At 41.8% G+C, this 16216-nt stretch overlaps 1 protein-coding gene across 1 annotated transcript in view; it reads left to right on the top strand.

Annotated features, from left to right (window-relative positions):
• The first annotated feature begins 328 nt into the window (after nt 1-328).
• The window catches only part of adgrd2 (adhesion G protein-coupled receptor D2), a 36513-nt gene continuing 20625 nt past the window's right edge, over nt 329-16216 (top strand). Inside the window, exons 1-7 of the mRNA XM_070833478.1 lie at nt 329-375; nt 784-962; nt 10858-10943; nt 11238-11295; nt 11458-11697; nt 11800-12429; nt 15874-15999. Coding sequence (XP_070689579.1) covers nt 329-375; nt 784-962; nt 10858-10943; nt 11238-11295; nt 11458-11697; nt 11800-12429; nt 15874-15999 — 1366 coding nt within the window. The remainder of the gene's footprint in view (nt 376-783; nt 963-10857; nt 10944-11237; nt 11296-11457; nt 11698-11799; nt 12430-15873; nt 16000-16216) is intronic.

The raw sequence follows: 16216 nt of genomic DNA, 5'->3' as shown, positions 1-16216 counted from the left end.
ACGTACTAACCGCTGAAGGCCTCCATGCCAGAACACTAAGACGTACACCTCTACTGACCCTAAAGCACAAGACAAGACAAGTCGGCTTCAATATGCTAGAAACCATATAAATAAGCCACAGAGGTTTCAGGATTCTGTTCTGTGGAGCGTTGAAACAAAACTGGAACTTTTCAGGTCTGTGGATCAGAGGTGTGTCTGGAGGAGGAAGGATGAGGCAGACGCTAAAAAGAACAGCCTACCTACAGTGAAGCATGGCGGTGGCTCGGTGATGCTCTGGAGCTGCTTTGCTTCTTCTGGCACTGGAAACCTGCAGCGTTTGGAGGGCGAGATGGATTCAATCAAGTATCTGGAAATCCTGGAGACATCAGGCCGTCTGTGAGGAAGCTGAAGCTTGGCCGTTATTGGACCAACAGGACAGTGATCCCAAACACACCTCACAGTCCACCAAGGCTGGCTTCAGAAAAAGTCCTGGAAGATACCAGAGTGGCCGTCACAGTCGCCTCACTTGAATTCCACAGAAGATCTCTGGATCTCTGGATTTGAAGGAGGCGGTTGCAGCACACAAACCCAAGAACATTAAAGAGCTGGAGGCTGTTGCCCATGAAGAATGGGCTCAGATTAGACAAACAAATAGTACAAAGCATAATAAAAACAGCAGTAAAGCGCAGCAGCGAGGTCATTCCAGTCCCAAGATTAAAGGGAATTTGCCTGTCTGAAAAGGTGTGTTTTAAGGCGGGATTTGAAGGAGATGAGAGCCTCTGAATGTTTTATGTTGTGTGGCAGAGAGTTCCAGAGGTGGCGGGGGGCCGAGCGGCTGGAGGCTCTCGACCCCATGGTGGACAAGCGAGCAGGTGGGAGGGAGGAGATGGATGGAGGAGAAGGACCTGAGAGCACGGCTGGGTATGTTCGTGTGAAGGAGCTCAGTGATGTACAGAGGGGCAAGGTTATTGATGGCCTTGAAGGTGAGAAGCAGGATTTTATAAGTGATATGGAATTTGATAGGAAGCCAGTGGAGTTGCTGTAGGATGGGAGTTATATGACTGAAGGAAGGGGTTCTGGAAATACTTTCAGCTGGCGGAGTTTTGAACCAGTTGCAGTTTATGGATGGACTTGTCAGGTAAACCAAAAAGACGAGAGTTACAGTAATCAAGGCGGGATGTAACAAGGGTGTGGACCAGAATAGCAGTACTGTTGGGCGAGAGAGACGGGCGCAGAGTCATGAACGGGTTGAATAATTTTGAGACTGCAGCAGTCACTAAAAGTGGCAGCTTCTGTTTAATTTGGAGAAACCACCTGTTATGTTGAGCTATTTAAACTGAGTTGTTCATTGAACACAGCGGAAAGTTTGTAAATTTTGTCAATACACATCATTTTAAATCATTTTGAGTGCAAAATCCTCATCACATTAATTCACTGTTGTCTCACGGGGCCAATAGTTTCATGGTCTCCCATATTTCCTTTGCAGCTGCTTTTTTTTCATTTCCAGGTTTCTCTCTTCATGGGATTTTCTCTTGCCAGCCGTTACCTTTGAGGATTCACCATAAAAGAGCTTTACGTTAGCTCATATAATACATACAGACATACAGCTCATTCCCTATAAACAGGAAGGTCACAAAACAGAGGCAGCTGAGTGAAACTCAGTCATTTTTCTCACAGTGAGGTCATCTGTCATGTGTTTTTCTCTTGTCCCACATTTTACCCATAAACACCAAAGACTAAGTGAAATCTTTATTTTTTTACCCCCAGTGTTAATGAGGAGGAAGTGGATGGAATCCCATTTACTGTAGATAACGAATAATTCTCTTAGAGCCTCAGTCTACTCAGTAGAACTTAGATATTAGTATAAATAAGCTGATAGAGCATAAACTCGAAAGAAACAAAAGTGTGTTTATCTAAGATCCAAGGATCTTTTGCTCCTGTTAGACTGTCGAGTGTGTCTGTCCAATACCTTGATCCATGACGATATGTCTTGAAGACTAATTGCCAGATTGACTTAATGTCGCATTAAGTGTTAGCTTTAATCAGTTGATACCTGTCAACAGAAGTTTAACGAAAATGAGCAACCTTGATCAGCCGCCTACATTGAGGGAGCCTTCACGCGACCAACATACAAAGCTTTGCCATGTTTCCCTCATTAGCGCACCATTTTGCCACTCCTATACCCATAAAAGACAATATTAGTTACTCTGGCACCACTTGGTCTATTGCTAGGGGGCCATCTCTGCTGAGGGAACAACTGAAGCACACATAGCCCTACTCCAATGTCCACTGGCGTTTTATCAATGAACGAGGATTACAAATGTATGAATGATTCTGATTGCCCGTTTATTGCATTTGACATGTTGAAAATTATGATGTAGAAATGTAACAAGTCTCCTTGCCCAGTCGTATGCCACCTAAGTGCACCATGACACCAAGTGGATCGTCTGTAATTTAGTATGCCACTATATTGTATCATGTCATCCTGATGTCATGTCACACTTACAGATATCTTCATAGGTCCAACATGTTGGACTTTGTCAGAAACTGAGCAGTGAAAACCTACCTTATTTATTAAAGAAACCTGATTTTAAATTGATCCACAAATAGTGGATACTGTTACTGTATTCATTACATTACTTGCCATACTCTGCAAAGCTCCATCAAAGATAGTCTGCCACCCCCACATGTCATATTTTGAGTGATATTTTGGAGAAACAGTAGAGATTGTGGTCTAGGGAGCAGCCAGCCCAAAGTTTAGAGGTATGTATTGACCATTTACAGCTAGCTTAGGTGCATGCATCTCCAGAATTCCCATCTTCAGTAAATCTGTGGATTCCAACTCTTATAAAAAAAACTCAGGTGATTCTCTAGTGCAAGCTTAGAAGGGGAGAGCAAGATGAGAAGACACACCATGTAAATAAGCTGTGGTATTACTACAAAGTGTATTTTTCCTCTTTTTGTACAAGCTGCACCTGCCAACACCACCAGTCCTGGGCAGCAAACAAGACAACCCCAAGACAAAGACAAACAAAAAGTCAAAGTACCAGAGCAATATTGGACTTAATAACAGTCATATCTATGTGTTACTAAGTATTGCTTTACTGTTGATCCCATAAATTCATCAGAGGAGAACAATAACTGAGTGATATGTGTGAGGACCTTGTTGCGTCTTACTGGATGAACTCTTTCTGCAGAGAGACAGGTTGACTCCGCTCGGTATTCTGTAACTCGAGGTTGAGCCCAGTTCTGTCCAAAGATGACATGACTAACACTGGAAAGCCCATCCCCCCTCTCCCCTGTTCTTTTCTTCCTCTTTGTTTCATACCAACACCCTATATTGTTTATGTGGCTGCTTTCAAAAACAGTTTCCGTGGTGATGGTGTGACCCCCCCACCCTCCCGTTGCTGTCGTTGAACAGGTCCTCAGTGGCGGGCCTGATTGATGGCTGAGAGGCAGCCATAAAGACTATCTGCTGTTGCCAGATTAGGCCAGACAAACATTTCCCCTGAATACTGACCAGCCAGGAATGTTTGTTTACAAGGGAGCACTCTGCCATTTTCTGCCTGCAGATTTACAGACTTGTTTCCTTTGAGCTCGTTCATGGGTTACATATCTGAAGTCACACTGTCGGAGTTAGACGATGTGTCACCCACTCACTGCACACAGCGGTGCAACTTGGGATTCAAGCTTGTTGAGAATTTACCAACTATATTTAAACCATTCCTGCTTCATGATGTACGTGAGGAACCCGTAGTATTTATAAAAATGTGTTTTTTTTCCCCTCATATAATATTACTACTCTGTGCGATCAAGATGCAGGATGTTTCCCATGAAACAGGTTTACATGATAGAGGAGTCAACTTCATTTCAGGTCCGTTCTGCAACCGAGCAGCTGGGTGAGACAAAAAAAGGGGTTTGTCACTGTCTTTCTGTCCTCTAATGCCCTGCTGGGCCTGTTGTTCTGGGAAAAGCCTTCATCCTCGCTCCACATGTAGGTCACTGGCCTTTTGTGTGCAACGATGCGAGCCCACTGAGTGTTTGACGTTTCCATACCGCTCTTACAATCCCCAGGTTGTCATGGAAATACAATGGGTGGCAGTGGCTGCAAAGTTACAGTGGAGGGAAGAACGAGCAAAAAGGAGGGGGTCAATTAGCCCGGCCTCTTTTGTGAGCTTCTGCTCACTGTGGCCAAGTCTGTTGATTAAGAGAGCTCTGGCCAAAGACTTTTGTTGACTTCAGCCAAAACACATGACAGATTACTCCTATAACAAGGAAAAACCAGACCACTATTTATTACACAGGAGCCTCTTTAACTGCAATTCTTCTGTTAAATACATCGGTTAAATATGTTGGATCCGTGTGGCTGTACTGAGCCGAACAGTCACCTCCTGAATGCTCAGTTGCTCATCTGCTGATCTAAAGTGTGTAGCATGTAGTGTTGACTTGGAGCCAATAAAAATCTTGCACACTGAGCTTAAGCTTAATAATGTAAAGAATAGCTCTCAAGCTTCTGATATGTTGCTGTTATATCTGTACATACGTTAAAAAAAGTAGGTATTAATGCATCTGAGCATGTCAGTGTAGGCAGACCTAGGACTCATTGGGTAAATTCAGACTTTTGCCCTGTATAACAGAAATCTTCCAAATGTTGAATGTACTTTAAGGTAGAATGAGTAAGATTTTCCTGATGAATAGTAAAGATTCTGACAGTCTGCAGTCCTCTATCTATATCTGCAGAGGCCCTGCTATGTGCCGTTTCTCTCTTTTTTTTTAGCATTTGCGATGTTTCTGGGCATAGCAGTGGGTCTGTAGCCTCCAGCTGACGAAAACGTGCAGACCAGATCATAGATCATGATGAAACTGTGAAAATGATGGACCCAGGGCTGAAACAAATGCAAATATAACAAGGCGAAATGCCTAGTGAACAAAGTTTGTTCCAAAACCAGAGTGAAACTTCATCCACTGACGAGTACCTTGATCCTAACTGTGGTCAGCGTAGTTGGGGAGGAGGGGCCAAGTTTGAATGCTGTGTTTACTAACCACAGCCGATAAATCCTACTCATTCTAGCTTTAAGTAGGTCAGGGCCTTTTCACCACTGTGATCGTGTTGCTCCGGGATGCACAGGGAAATGCCTTAGCATTTCTTGCTCTGCATTTTCCTGCGACTGCCTCTGTTTTTATGATCCAGCTCACTAAGTTGTAGTCGTCCCACTCAAGCACCTCCTTATTTTCACCAGCTGTCAGGTTTACAAGGAGTTTTCTTCTCAACAACTAATGCTGAGGTAAAAGGAAAATTCAGTTTTCTTATCTTTCCCAACAACCTACCTGAGCCCTTTTCAGAAATCTGAATCTAGCAGTTAAAGTAAGGGATGGTTCGCATTCAGACAATTACTTATGGATTCATTCAGACAGAACAGATCCTTTACATAAACCTGCATTGTCAGATTTCTTGGCCACTTGGGAGCAGCTGAAAAAAGTTGCAAACATAACATCAGCATCACCTTTCAAGCTGATATCAGTTATGGAGCGACATATTCATTGGTATTTGTATTCATCTGGAGTCGTCAGATTTGCCAGTCAACCTAGCGAATGTAATTCCAGTATTCCCCTCTTTTAACTCTGCTTTTCATCTCCACCAACCTCTGAGGGAAATATTCTGGCTCTTGAGCTGCTAAATGCTCCACTATGTTCAAAAGCCTCTCTCTAACTTTGACCGTCTGTTGTTTTCTGCTGAGCAGGTAGTGTGCAGTAGGTTTTCAGCAGAAAAAAAGCAGCTGCCTGCTACTGGAAATATTCATGAGAGCAGCGGGACGGAACTAAAACAATAAAGTTGTTGCCCTTAAAACCAAAACAATTAACTGAAAGACAGTAAAATGTACAGTTGGTGTTTCTATGTGGGTTTAACTGCAAGTTGCAAATTGATAATATAAGAATATTGGTTATAGCAGCTTTAAGTGGAAATTTTTATTTTAATTTACCAAAATAGATGGAAGCCACGGGCAAACTTTATAGGATAGGACACATTTTGGAACTGTATTTGATCTAAGACATAATTCTAACCATCTCTAATTATTGTCATTCCATTCCTGTTGTCATTCCATTCCTGTCTAAAGTGTAAATATGTCATTCCATTCCTGTCTAAAGTGTAAATATCCTATGGTGTAAATATTTATTTCATTTCATCACAACCATATATTTATATTTATATTTATATTTATTTTTGCTATTTTTGTCTTTTCTATTGCTTTGTTTTTTTCACTCTCCCTGTTTATATAGTTGCTGCTGTAACAAGAAAATTTCCCCCTATGGGGGATCAAATAAAGAAAGTCTAAGTCTAAGTCTAAGTCACATGCTTATCTAAATGCACTCTTAAATTCCTGGCCTAAGATACACCAGAATTTAAATACCAAACTCGCTGCCTTTTCAGAAGCCACTCTGATCACTGATAGGTATGCCTAATGAAAGAGCTGCAGCTTCACCACTTTGGAAAAGATTGTTGTAGAAAAACGTTCTGTGTGATTGCTAACATTCTGATTTTGTGTTAGCTTGCTAATATTTGCTAACCAGCACTAAACATTAGACAAACTATATATATTTCACCAAAGTGGAAATGTTGACAGTAGATGCCAGGGAATCACCAAAGCTAAAAAGAAATGATCATGTCTGATTTCAAAATATAGGCAAGTAACCCCTCTTGTGAAATACCTCATGAGAAACTAATTTAGAAAGCACATGAGTTGTGCTAGCTAGGTGGTAGAATGAGCATCCTTTGGCGCCAGAAATGTCCACGGCAAAACTCAATCAACAGCAGAACTTCTAAACAAAAACTGCTAAAATATCTCAACAAAAGAAGAGGGTCTGAGGCACTCAAAGGTTTAATTTGCATTTGACTTAGATCCCAACATCACTAGCTCCCTTAAAAGAGCCTTCAAATGAATGTTATATGAACCTTATTCTAAGCGAGACACGTCTTTTTCCAACTTTTCAAAGTGAAATGAACACTTTTGCTATTGCTGCAGTGTACCGCCCTCCACCTTTTGAGATCAACTTTATTTGTTAAGTCATAGCACCGGGAATTTGTCCGGTGTATTAGTGCAGAGGTTCCTTTGGAGCAGAGTCACACAAGAGTACAATGTGGGCGTATATTCAATGCACACTTACTGCAATAATATGCAATACACTGAGGATATGGCACACTGTCCTGTGAGGCATCGTGTGTGCACTGTGTTAACATCCTACCCACGGACCTTGTACAACTACATTATATTATGTCAGAGCATAAAGACCAGATGGCAACTTTTAATGTGATGGTTAGGTTTTATACATGACCTTTCAATAGGTTTTGCTGCAGTGACGCAGCAGTGGGGCATCTGGTTTGATGCTCCGTTGTTAGCTGTCAGACTGAGTTGGATGATTTTACTATCCTGAGAAATAACAATAATTAAAGTTCAACTTTAATCTAGGGTCACATTAATGTATCAGTTGCTGAAAGGGAATAGATTATACTCCAACATTGTCCATCTTTATTTCTATCTTTCTGTGTCATTGTAGTGGTGGAGTCACTCATCAGTCTTCTGGCTTTCACTAGGTGGTACTGCAACGGTTCTGAGGGTTTACATAAAAGGAAAAGTCAGGATAGGATACAAAACAAATCCCAGAGGCTTATTTCCAGTGTGGTCCCTTTGTTAATGGGGTGTATGCAGGGGAGGGGGTCAAGACACCAATCCTGAGTTAGCAAGAATAACACAAAATCATTAATCATTACGATAATACAACAAAATAATACACGTTAATACTGCCACACTCAGCAAGTTATTCACAGTACTAACAGCATCAATCACTAACTCAGTGCAACTCTCCACTCAGTTAGCTAATTAAAAACTCAGTATAAATCAGAGGTAAATGCATATAAATATCAGTTACTTCATAGTCCTCTCAGCAGATTATATACAGGTAGGGGTCTCTTCATAATAATAAAAATAAATAAAATTCATCAAAGCAAACCAAGGGAAATGAAATATGGAAAGACACCCTATTATCAGACTCACACACACTCTTAGCAGTAAATCATTGTAACAGCTAAGCTTTTGGTCTATCAGACCTTCATCAGAGCAAACATGAAACAACAATGGACAGACAGGTAGAAATAACCAGTCCCATTCCAGTCATTGGCAGGAATCTCAAGACTCGTGACTCACGACAAGAATATCTCAAAACTTTACAAAATAAAACCGAAGCTGTCCACATTGCTGGTTACCATGAGAGGTAAGAGAAAACATACAGTAGCTACATTTGCAGTTTCAGTGATCTGACCTTTACGGCAGAATATATTTAGATGACACAGGAAAGCAAATACCTGTTATTTGAGTTACACTGAGCAAAGAAACCTTAACTAGAAGCATTTGTTTTTGATCTGAAACTCTAGAACATAAATCCCTGTTTGTACTTTGCAGAAAGCGTTCAAGCTTTGTCGATCCCTACCCATTTCTCTTCAGTGCAAACACTGACAAGAAAAACCCTAGGGTGTTCACAGCAACGCCTAAGCCCCTGCGTGACTGAAGGAGAAAGTTGTTCAGAGAGGAGGCCATGAGGGAGAGAGATGTCCAGCAGTCTCAGTCTGGAAGAGCCTTTGTTCCTGTGGGCTCTTGTCCAGTTTTCACAAGTGGATACCAAGGTGGAATACTAATGGTTGGCTTTGTTTTAATCAGTCCTTGTCTGTATAACTGGATTCTGGGCATTAGGGATGTTGAGGCTTTACTCCAGAAGGCTTACTCTTAAGTACACCCGTCTTTGTGTGTGTCTAAGCAGGTGTGTGTAAAGCCACACTAGGCAAGATGTTCACGTTAGAGGATTTTTGCAATTGTGATAACTCAAAAAGTTAGTTAGTTGGTAGTTACATAGTCAATATCACTAAAGAAGAGGCACATGGGATAAGTTTGCCAACAGGCAGTAAGCTTTAGGGTAATCCTAACCCTACCTGTGAATTTTGGTCGCAAAAGCTTCCTGGCTGAGAGCCCTGAAGGCTAACTTCTCCTGTGTGCTAAAAAGAAGTAAGAAAAATGATCAGACAGGTTGTAAACAATTCACCCAGCACTGGTGCCCACCTGTCAGAAGTCAGGTAACGTAGTGTAAGAGAGGACACGTTTCTCACATGTAACTTTAATGTAACTCACAGTATGTATGTTTCGTAACTAAACTTAAATTACGTCTCATACGTAACATAACATCACTTCCACGACTAATGTACACATTTTAACCCAAGCCATGAACGTTTCCTAAACCAAACCATGGAGGTTTGGTGCCTCAACCTAACAAAGTAGTTTTGGTGCTTAAGCATGACCAAACTGCAACCATTTTGCAATGTTAACTGAAGTGACGTATGTAATGTAACTTAAGTTGTGTGCTTGCTTGCGGCTCCATATTGTAGAGGGCACTGAAAGTGCTCGTATGTTTATGTCATTTTGGGAGTCACTGGGAATCAACCTTTTCTGTCGTTTCGGTATGAGGATGTGTTGCCCATTGCGTTCGTCAAAGTGAGCCAGCTTTAAGTGTATCTCCGCTTAAATCGAACTACTAACTAGCTACTATCTGTTTACTGTTTACCTCCTGTCAGGCAGGAATTAACAGTCTGACTGCTTGTGTTTCCCATCCCTTCTTATTAGTGATGTCGCCATATTGTCAGGCCTTAGATTGCTTTAATGACTACAGTGCAATCATAACCCATAGAGATAATACAACCCTAATTAGCATAAACTGGAGTAATAAAATCCAAAGTGAAATAAAATCATCTCAACAGAACAAGTCTACTAAGTTAGTTATACTGTTTGTAAGAAGAAATGATGATAAGGATGATGCTTTACAGGCAGTTCATTTCAGTCAGCCATGGTTGTAACATCTGGCTTGTTCTTGTTCTTATCTTCTTTCTTTTTGCCCAAATCTAGATTTTGGGGATGCAATCTTTACATCTGTAAAGATGTGGATTACATAGGCATTAATCTGTTCATCTGCAAATGCCAGTGGAAAGTATTTGGCAGGTGTATCGTGGATACAGAAGCTTGTCAAGCATGTTGCTTAAAACCCCCAAATGAAAGCCACCCAAACAGACAAACTTTACGGTTTACTGTACACTGATTACATGACTAGTACCAATCTTTTATTGACTATGAAGTTCAGCAATAAAACAGATGCTCTAGTTAAATTTAGAGAGTCCTATAGAGGGCATAAAGAAGGGCCATGTGTAAAAATTTCCGCCCCCCCTGCTGCTCTTGATGAACTCTCTCTGCCAAATGCTCGACACTGCTTACGTTAGTAGGGTCCTTTTAAAAAATGACTCCATTTGCATGACAAAGGCAGATGGCTTCAGGGTACTAAGGAGGGAGGGAGGGATGGGGGGGGTCTGAAGGGAGACAAGAGACAGACTGGGACTCTTGGACAGAGGCACTGGGATCGCTGGCTCTCTCCCAGTCAGGAGACCAGAAACTCTGCTGGATATGCTAGATATTGAAGCCAAGGTACTTGGTGAGGAGTCGGGACCAGATTTGGGTTTGATCATATCACACATGGAGTTTCTTCCCAGATTACCAAATGACACTTTCTGCAGCTTTGGAGGAAAATGGGGATTCTACAACTGAGGGCACAGCAATGAATCAGGACATGCACTCCAGATTTTTTGAAAACTACCTCTTGAAGAGTGACACGCTGGAATGCTTCTGGATTGCTATGTAATGCAATACTCAAACCTACATTTGAGATATTATAAGCGTAAATACCTGTAATCAATAGGTTCTTGTATTTACTTTGTGACGACAGAAACACAGACCTTTTTCTCAAGTGAAGTTCATCTGGATCTTGCAGAAATATTATTTCCTGGGTAAGCTCAGTGGTTTATTTCAGTTGGAGACAGCACTGGTTTAGAGATGACTCGAGCCCTACATACTGGACTCATACTCTTCTTGTTTGTGGTAATGACCTTCTCAATCTATACTACAATATAACAAGAGCCATGCAAACTGTTTTTTTGTGTGTTTCATTTTAACTTGTGTTAACATTTCATTGTTGTTTGAAAATGCTATTCAGTGCATCAATGGTGGAAGATTTCAATGTCTGACCTTCCAGGCTTTGAAATATTCCCTGTATTTTATTTTGAAATGGCAGATTAACTCCATATTTTCAATGTTGCTTACGTTAAATGTGCATGGAAATATTCCACAGTAACTGTTAAATAAGTGAACTAAACTTGACTGTTTCGCCTATAGGTGGTATGTGAGGGTGAGCCAACACATGCTGAGCCGGACAGAGTGGGTGCCTCACATGGTGAGACGTCTAATCACTTTCAGTGGTCATTTAGTGGCCAGCAGTTTAAAGTCACTTCTTCTCGTTTCCATATTCACAATCCATCAAAAAACATGAAATATCTATTTAATTGATGACTCGCTATTTTTCGATCTTGTAAATGCTCTGTCTGTATCTCCTCAGGACAATCCAGACTGGTCCATCTAACTTCTCACTGGGCCTTCCAGCTGGTCAATGACTCGCTGGCCTTCTCCAAGGCTGAAAGCTTGTGCAGAGGCCAGTTCAGCTCCCTTGCCACCCTAGAACATTCAGAGGACCTTGAAGGAACCTCAGATCTGCTTCAGCAGACTGGACTTAGTTTACCTATCTGGGTCAGAGATCCTAGCAGAGCAGCCTCCAAGCCCGTGGCCCTCTCCAAACAATGTGAGTGAGATCAGGGGAGCTACAAGCTAATAGAGCAAATAAAGAAAAACAAAAGTAAAACATCTCATATGACTGATGGCATCTTCTTCTGCTCTTGTTTAGATTCACAATTCTCAGGTCTACACTTCCCAAAGGAATCCCATGAGGGCTTTGCTCGGGTCAATATATCCTTTCCTGCCATGTCTTCCCTCAGTGTGTGTGTTCGTGTTCAATGGAACCCAGAGTGGAATGAAGTGTCCACCATCTTCTCCTACGCCGCACCCGTATTTACCAATGAGTTCCAGCTAAGAGGCCAAGTGGACATGCAGGCACGCATCCTCCTGGCACTTATCATCCACGGAAAGCATCTGCCATATAAGGCATCCTTCCCCAATGACGGAGCTTGGCATCACATCTGTGTCACATGGCGCCGAAGCAGTGACCACTGGGTTATCTATGTGGATGGAAACAGGAAAGACATGGGCTCAGGCACAGACACCTCCAGGGATATCTACGGGGAGGGGATATTCATTTTGGGTCAGGACCAAGATTCATTTGGAGGGAATTTCACAGAACCCTTTTTTGGAAATATCACTGACCTGAATGTTTGGAATACGTCTCTGGAATTAAGGCACGTACTTGCCCTCAACGCATGCTCACCTGTGACCCAGGAAGTGCTTTTCAGTTGGAATCTTGATCACCTAAGCAGCCATCCAGTGGTAAGAGAGGTGAACGTCCTTCTGTTTTGCCCAGGTAAGATCACATTTTGTATATGCTGAGTCCCATTTTAAGTCAGTATCTCAGAATGGGTGATCAGTCTGATCCCTTTGGACCTTTCCAATTGGTCCACCAAATGTTTATGTTATATTCAATCTTCCTATGCCTAAATATGCCTTAACACAACTACAGTAATGTCTCTGTAGGCGAGGGGCTGGACCTCCTCTAAAGGGTTCCTCTAAATGAGTTTGAGCAACAGATCCATGAGTTTAAAGGCCTATCAGTCATTAAAACACTGCAAAGGGGTTTACAGCATGTATCACTATAAATAAACTGGTAGCATACTGGAAGTCAGGAAATGATGTCAATGACAATCTGTTTAACTTTTGCCAGATGAACAGTAGAGATACATGGCTGAGATACAACTAGGTTGTCAGTCTGCACTGCACTGCATTGCCAAAGCATTGCATTTGTGTTTTTTTTTTCCTATTTGTTTATTTCTTTATGTAGGGCTACGGTTGGTCCAAATGTTGCTTCATTTGGAAAGGAGGCACAGGTAAAAGCTCGTCTTAAGTCCTCTGACAGTCAGACATTTGTTGGAGAAATTTGTATAAATAATAATGCTTGTAGTGTTGCTCTGACACTATTTTGATTTGAGTTTGAAAGTGGTGAAAGTGGTCTTACTATAGTCTCATTCTCGTCAGTACAGTCATGGTGAGTTCACATGACACAGGCTTGTAGTTTTGTTGTTGTGTTCTTCATGGGGTCTCCTTCATATAGGATCATTTGGATTTAACTTCATTCCTGTTTTTGTAGTTTTATTTTTTGCATCAATGATATGCTAAGATCTGGGTGTGAAAGAGCAAGAAAGAGAAAAAGAAAAAGAAACAGGTCTAGGGAAAATTATTTCAACGAGGCAACAAATCGGATCATCCAAAACGTTTACTGACTGACTCCTTGATTTGTTCTTGAAGTTTGACCTAATGTATTTACCATAGCTGTGCATGCACACAGTTTTCCTGTGCAATGACACTTTATTTAAACATTTCAAATGGCTGACTTTTGATTTTACCTCCAGGACAATCTGGCTAAACTGTTGATTTTATAATCAGCCTGTCTGATTGCCTACATTCTTGTGTTTCTTGCCTCATTGGACTGTAGTAATCATGTTCCTGGGTGCTACATAGGACCTTTGTCACCTTTCCCCAACTAAACTAAACTATGCTGAAGAACAACTGCAGTGCATAATAAAACATAATCAAACATAATCCAAATGAGCCAGAGGATGTGAAGAGGAGTACAACTCAGGATTTGCGAATACTTGTATAATGTCTTCTGTGGCTCTGGGGGAGCTTTGTATGGTCTGAAAAAATAGTCCTGATGAACGGCCAATACGGGATAAGGAGTAAAAGTCAGGAGATCTCTGATGATCTCTTTTAATCTCTAACCTGGGAGTCCCCAAACTTAATGGAAGTGGCTTAGTAAATCACTGGAATACGTCTTTCATTCCAGTCTTGAATGATGCTCACGCAGTGTCTTTCCAACACGCTTTTTTAGCATATCAAGAAAGCAACCTAAGTTCCTCCAGAATCTCTAACTTGGAGGACTGTAACTATATCAGAACTGTCTGTAAAACAAACTACTTGTGAGCGGGTGGGAGTTTTTGTTTGAATGAATTGAATGAAAGTTACTTCAAAATGCTTTATACCAAAATGAATGACAAAATGCCCTCGCTCACCCTGTCATTCATCAGAAAAAGTGAAAATTTTATAATGCATGACTGAATTCTATACCAACTTTACTAGCTTTCATCATATTCATTCCTTTCATTCTGTCATTTTGCTCACAGTATATCTATATAAGTTAGCTTCAGTTGTACTCACTGTAGGACAGCTTTTTACTTTTTGTTTTCCTGCTATCTTACTTCTTGTGTTCCAACTTTGTGTTTGCTTCTGTCGGGGTCTGTGTTGGGTGGAGGTTGGACAGAGAGAGAGAGAGAGAGAGAGAAAGAGAGAGACAAAACAAACAGCAACCACCATACTAACAGTGACTATAGCACTGACAATAGGAGTATGACTAATAATGAGCAATATGGTAACAGTGAAAAACATGACAATAGTTAATATCTGAATAATAATAATGAGATAAGAAAAGCACAGAAAGGCTCCGATACCAAGTTAGTAGCAGATATTAAAGAGGCATGAAGCATCAGGATGGAGAGGAAGAGGAGGAGAGAGGAGCCCAGTGCATCATGGGAGTCCCCCGGCAGTCTAAGCCTATAGCAGCATAACTAGGGGCTGGTCTAAGGCCTGAACCAGCCCTGAACTATATGCCTTATCAAAAAGGAAGGTTTTTAGTCTACTCTTAAATGTAGAGAGGGTGTCTGCCCCCCGAACCCAAACTGGAAGGAGGTTCCACAGGAGAGGAGCCTGATAGCTGAAAGCTCTGGCTCCATCACTACTTTAGAGGACTTTAGGAACCACCAGTAGGCCTGTATTCTGGGAGCACAGTGCTCTAGTGGGGTAGTACGGTACTATGAGATCTTTAAGATATGATGAAGCCTGACCATTAAGAACCTTGTAGGTGAGGAGAAGGATTTTAAACTCTATTCTAGATTTTACTGGAAGCCAATGAAGAGAAGCCAGTACAGGATAAAAGATGGTCTCTTCTCTTAGTTCTCATCAGAACACGAGCAGCAGCGTTCTGGACCAGCTGGAGAGTCTTTAAGGACTTATTGGGGCAGCCTGATAATAAGGATCATTCAGTTCAATTCAATTCAATTCATGCCTTACTGATGTTTGTATGTATGTAACATCCACGGTCTCTCTTCACCTGTTCTTGCACTGTAGCGAGCGACTCACGGTATTAGCCGACACGGTGTGTACTTCTGGCGTTGGGAATGCATTACTAATGACTATGTCCCGTAGACATTCAGACAGATACTCCCTCCATTTCAGTTAGATCATTTCTGCCTAAAGAGGCCTGTAAAACCCAGACAGTGGTTGCCATACAGACACCTCTGGAAACACATTAGGATGACTGAGCAGACAGAATGAAGGGGAGTGACAGTGAGGAAGGGAGGGGGAGATGGATGGAGGGGATTCCCACAGCTCTAGCAGTGCGGGGGCAGCTCGGGGAAGAACAGGGCTCCATGCAGTGGTGAACTGTAATTCCCCCACTGTTTTATTTTGCTCTTGTGGGATCCATGTTGTCAGGCATTTGTTACGCTATCAGTTTAAGCTTAGATTGTGTTTAGTTGTTTTTGATATTTAGAGGAAATTCCTGATTCTTTTAATTGCTGTTGACCCTGAACGGCCCCTTCATGCTCTTATACAAGGTTTGCTCTTCTCAATAAAACTTCATATTGACCTCATTCATTGTTTCAAATGTTCCCCAGTGGAGTCAGACGGACTCAAGCTGACTCTTGTCATGTTGTGTGTCGCTGTGTGTATGAATGTGTGATGCTACGACGTGTGTGAGCAGCAGCACGCCAGCAGATGGAGCTGCAGGGCTGCAGAGTGCTGCAGAGCTGGTCAGACCAGCGGCCGCTCTTTGGTCTGGCAGACTGTTCCGATCCACTGCCGTTCATCTGCAGGAGCAGCAGAGGTGAGCCTAAGACACTGTCCACGAGAGCAGGGAGCGTTTGGGTTTCATCCGGGTTTACACTGTTAGTGATAATGACATGATATTTGTGATAATGATGAATGGATATATTGGCTATATTCTCTCTCTGGATGGAGCTTTAGATCCTTCTCTGCACAGCTAGAAATGTCATTCTGGTGCTGAAGTACTGAGTCATCTAGTCCATCAAGTCCACAATATA

The sequence above is a fragment of the Pempheris klunzingeri genome, chromosome 7, assembly GCF_042242105.1.
Source record: "Pempheris klunzingeri isolate RE-2024b chromosome 7, fPemKlu1.hap1, whole genome shotgun sequence".
NCBI classification, from domain to species: Eukaryota; Metazoa; Chordata; class Actinopteri; order Acropomatiformes; family Pempheridae; genus Pempheris; species Pempheris klunzingeri.
Note: the sequence above shows the minus strand (reverse complement) of the source record. Positions and strands in the feature narration are given on the sequence as shown.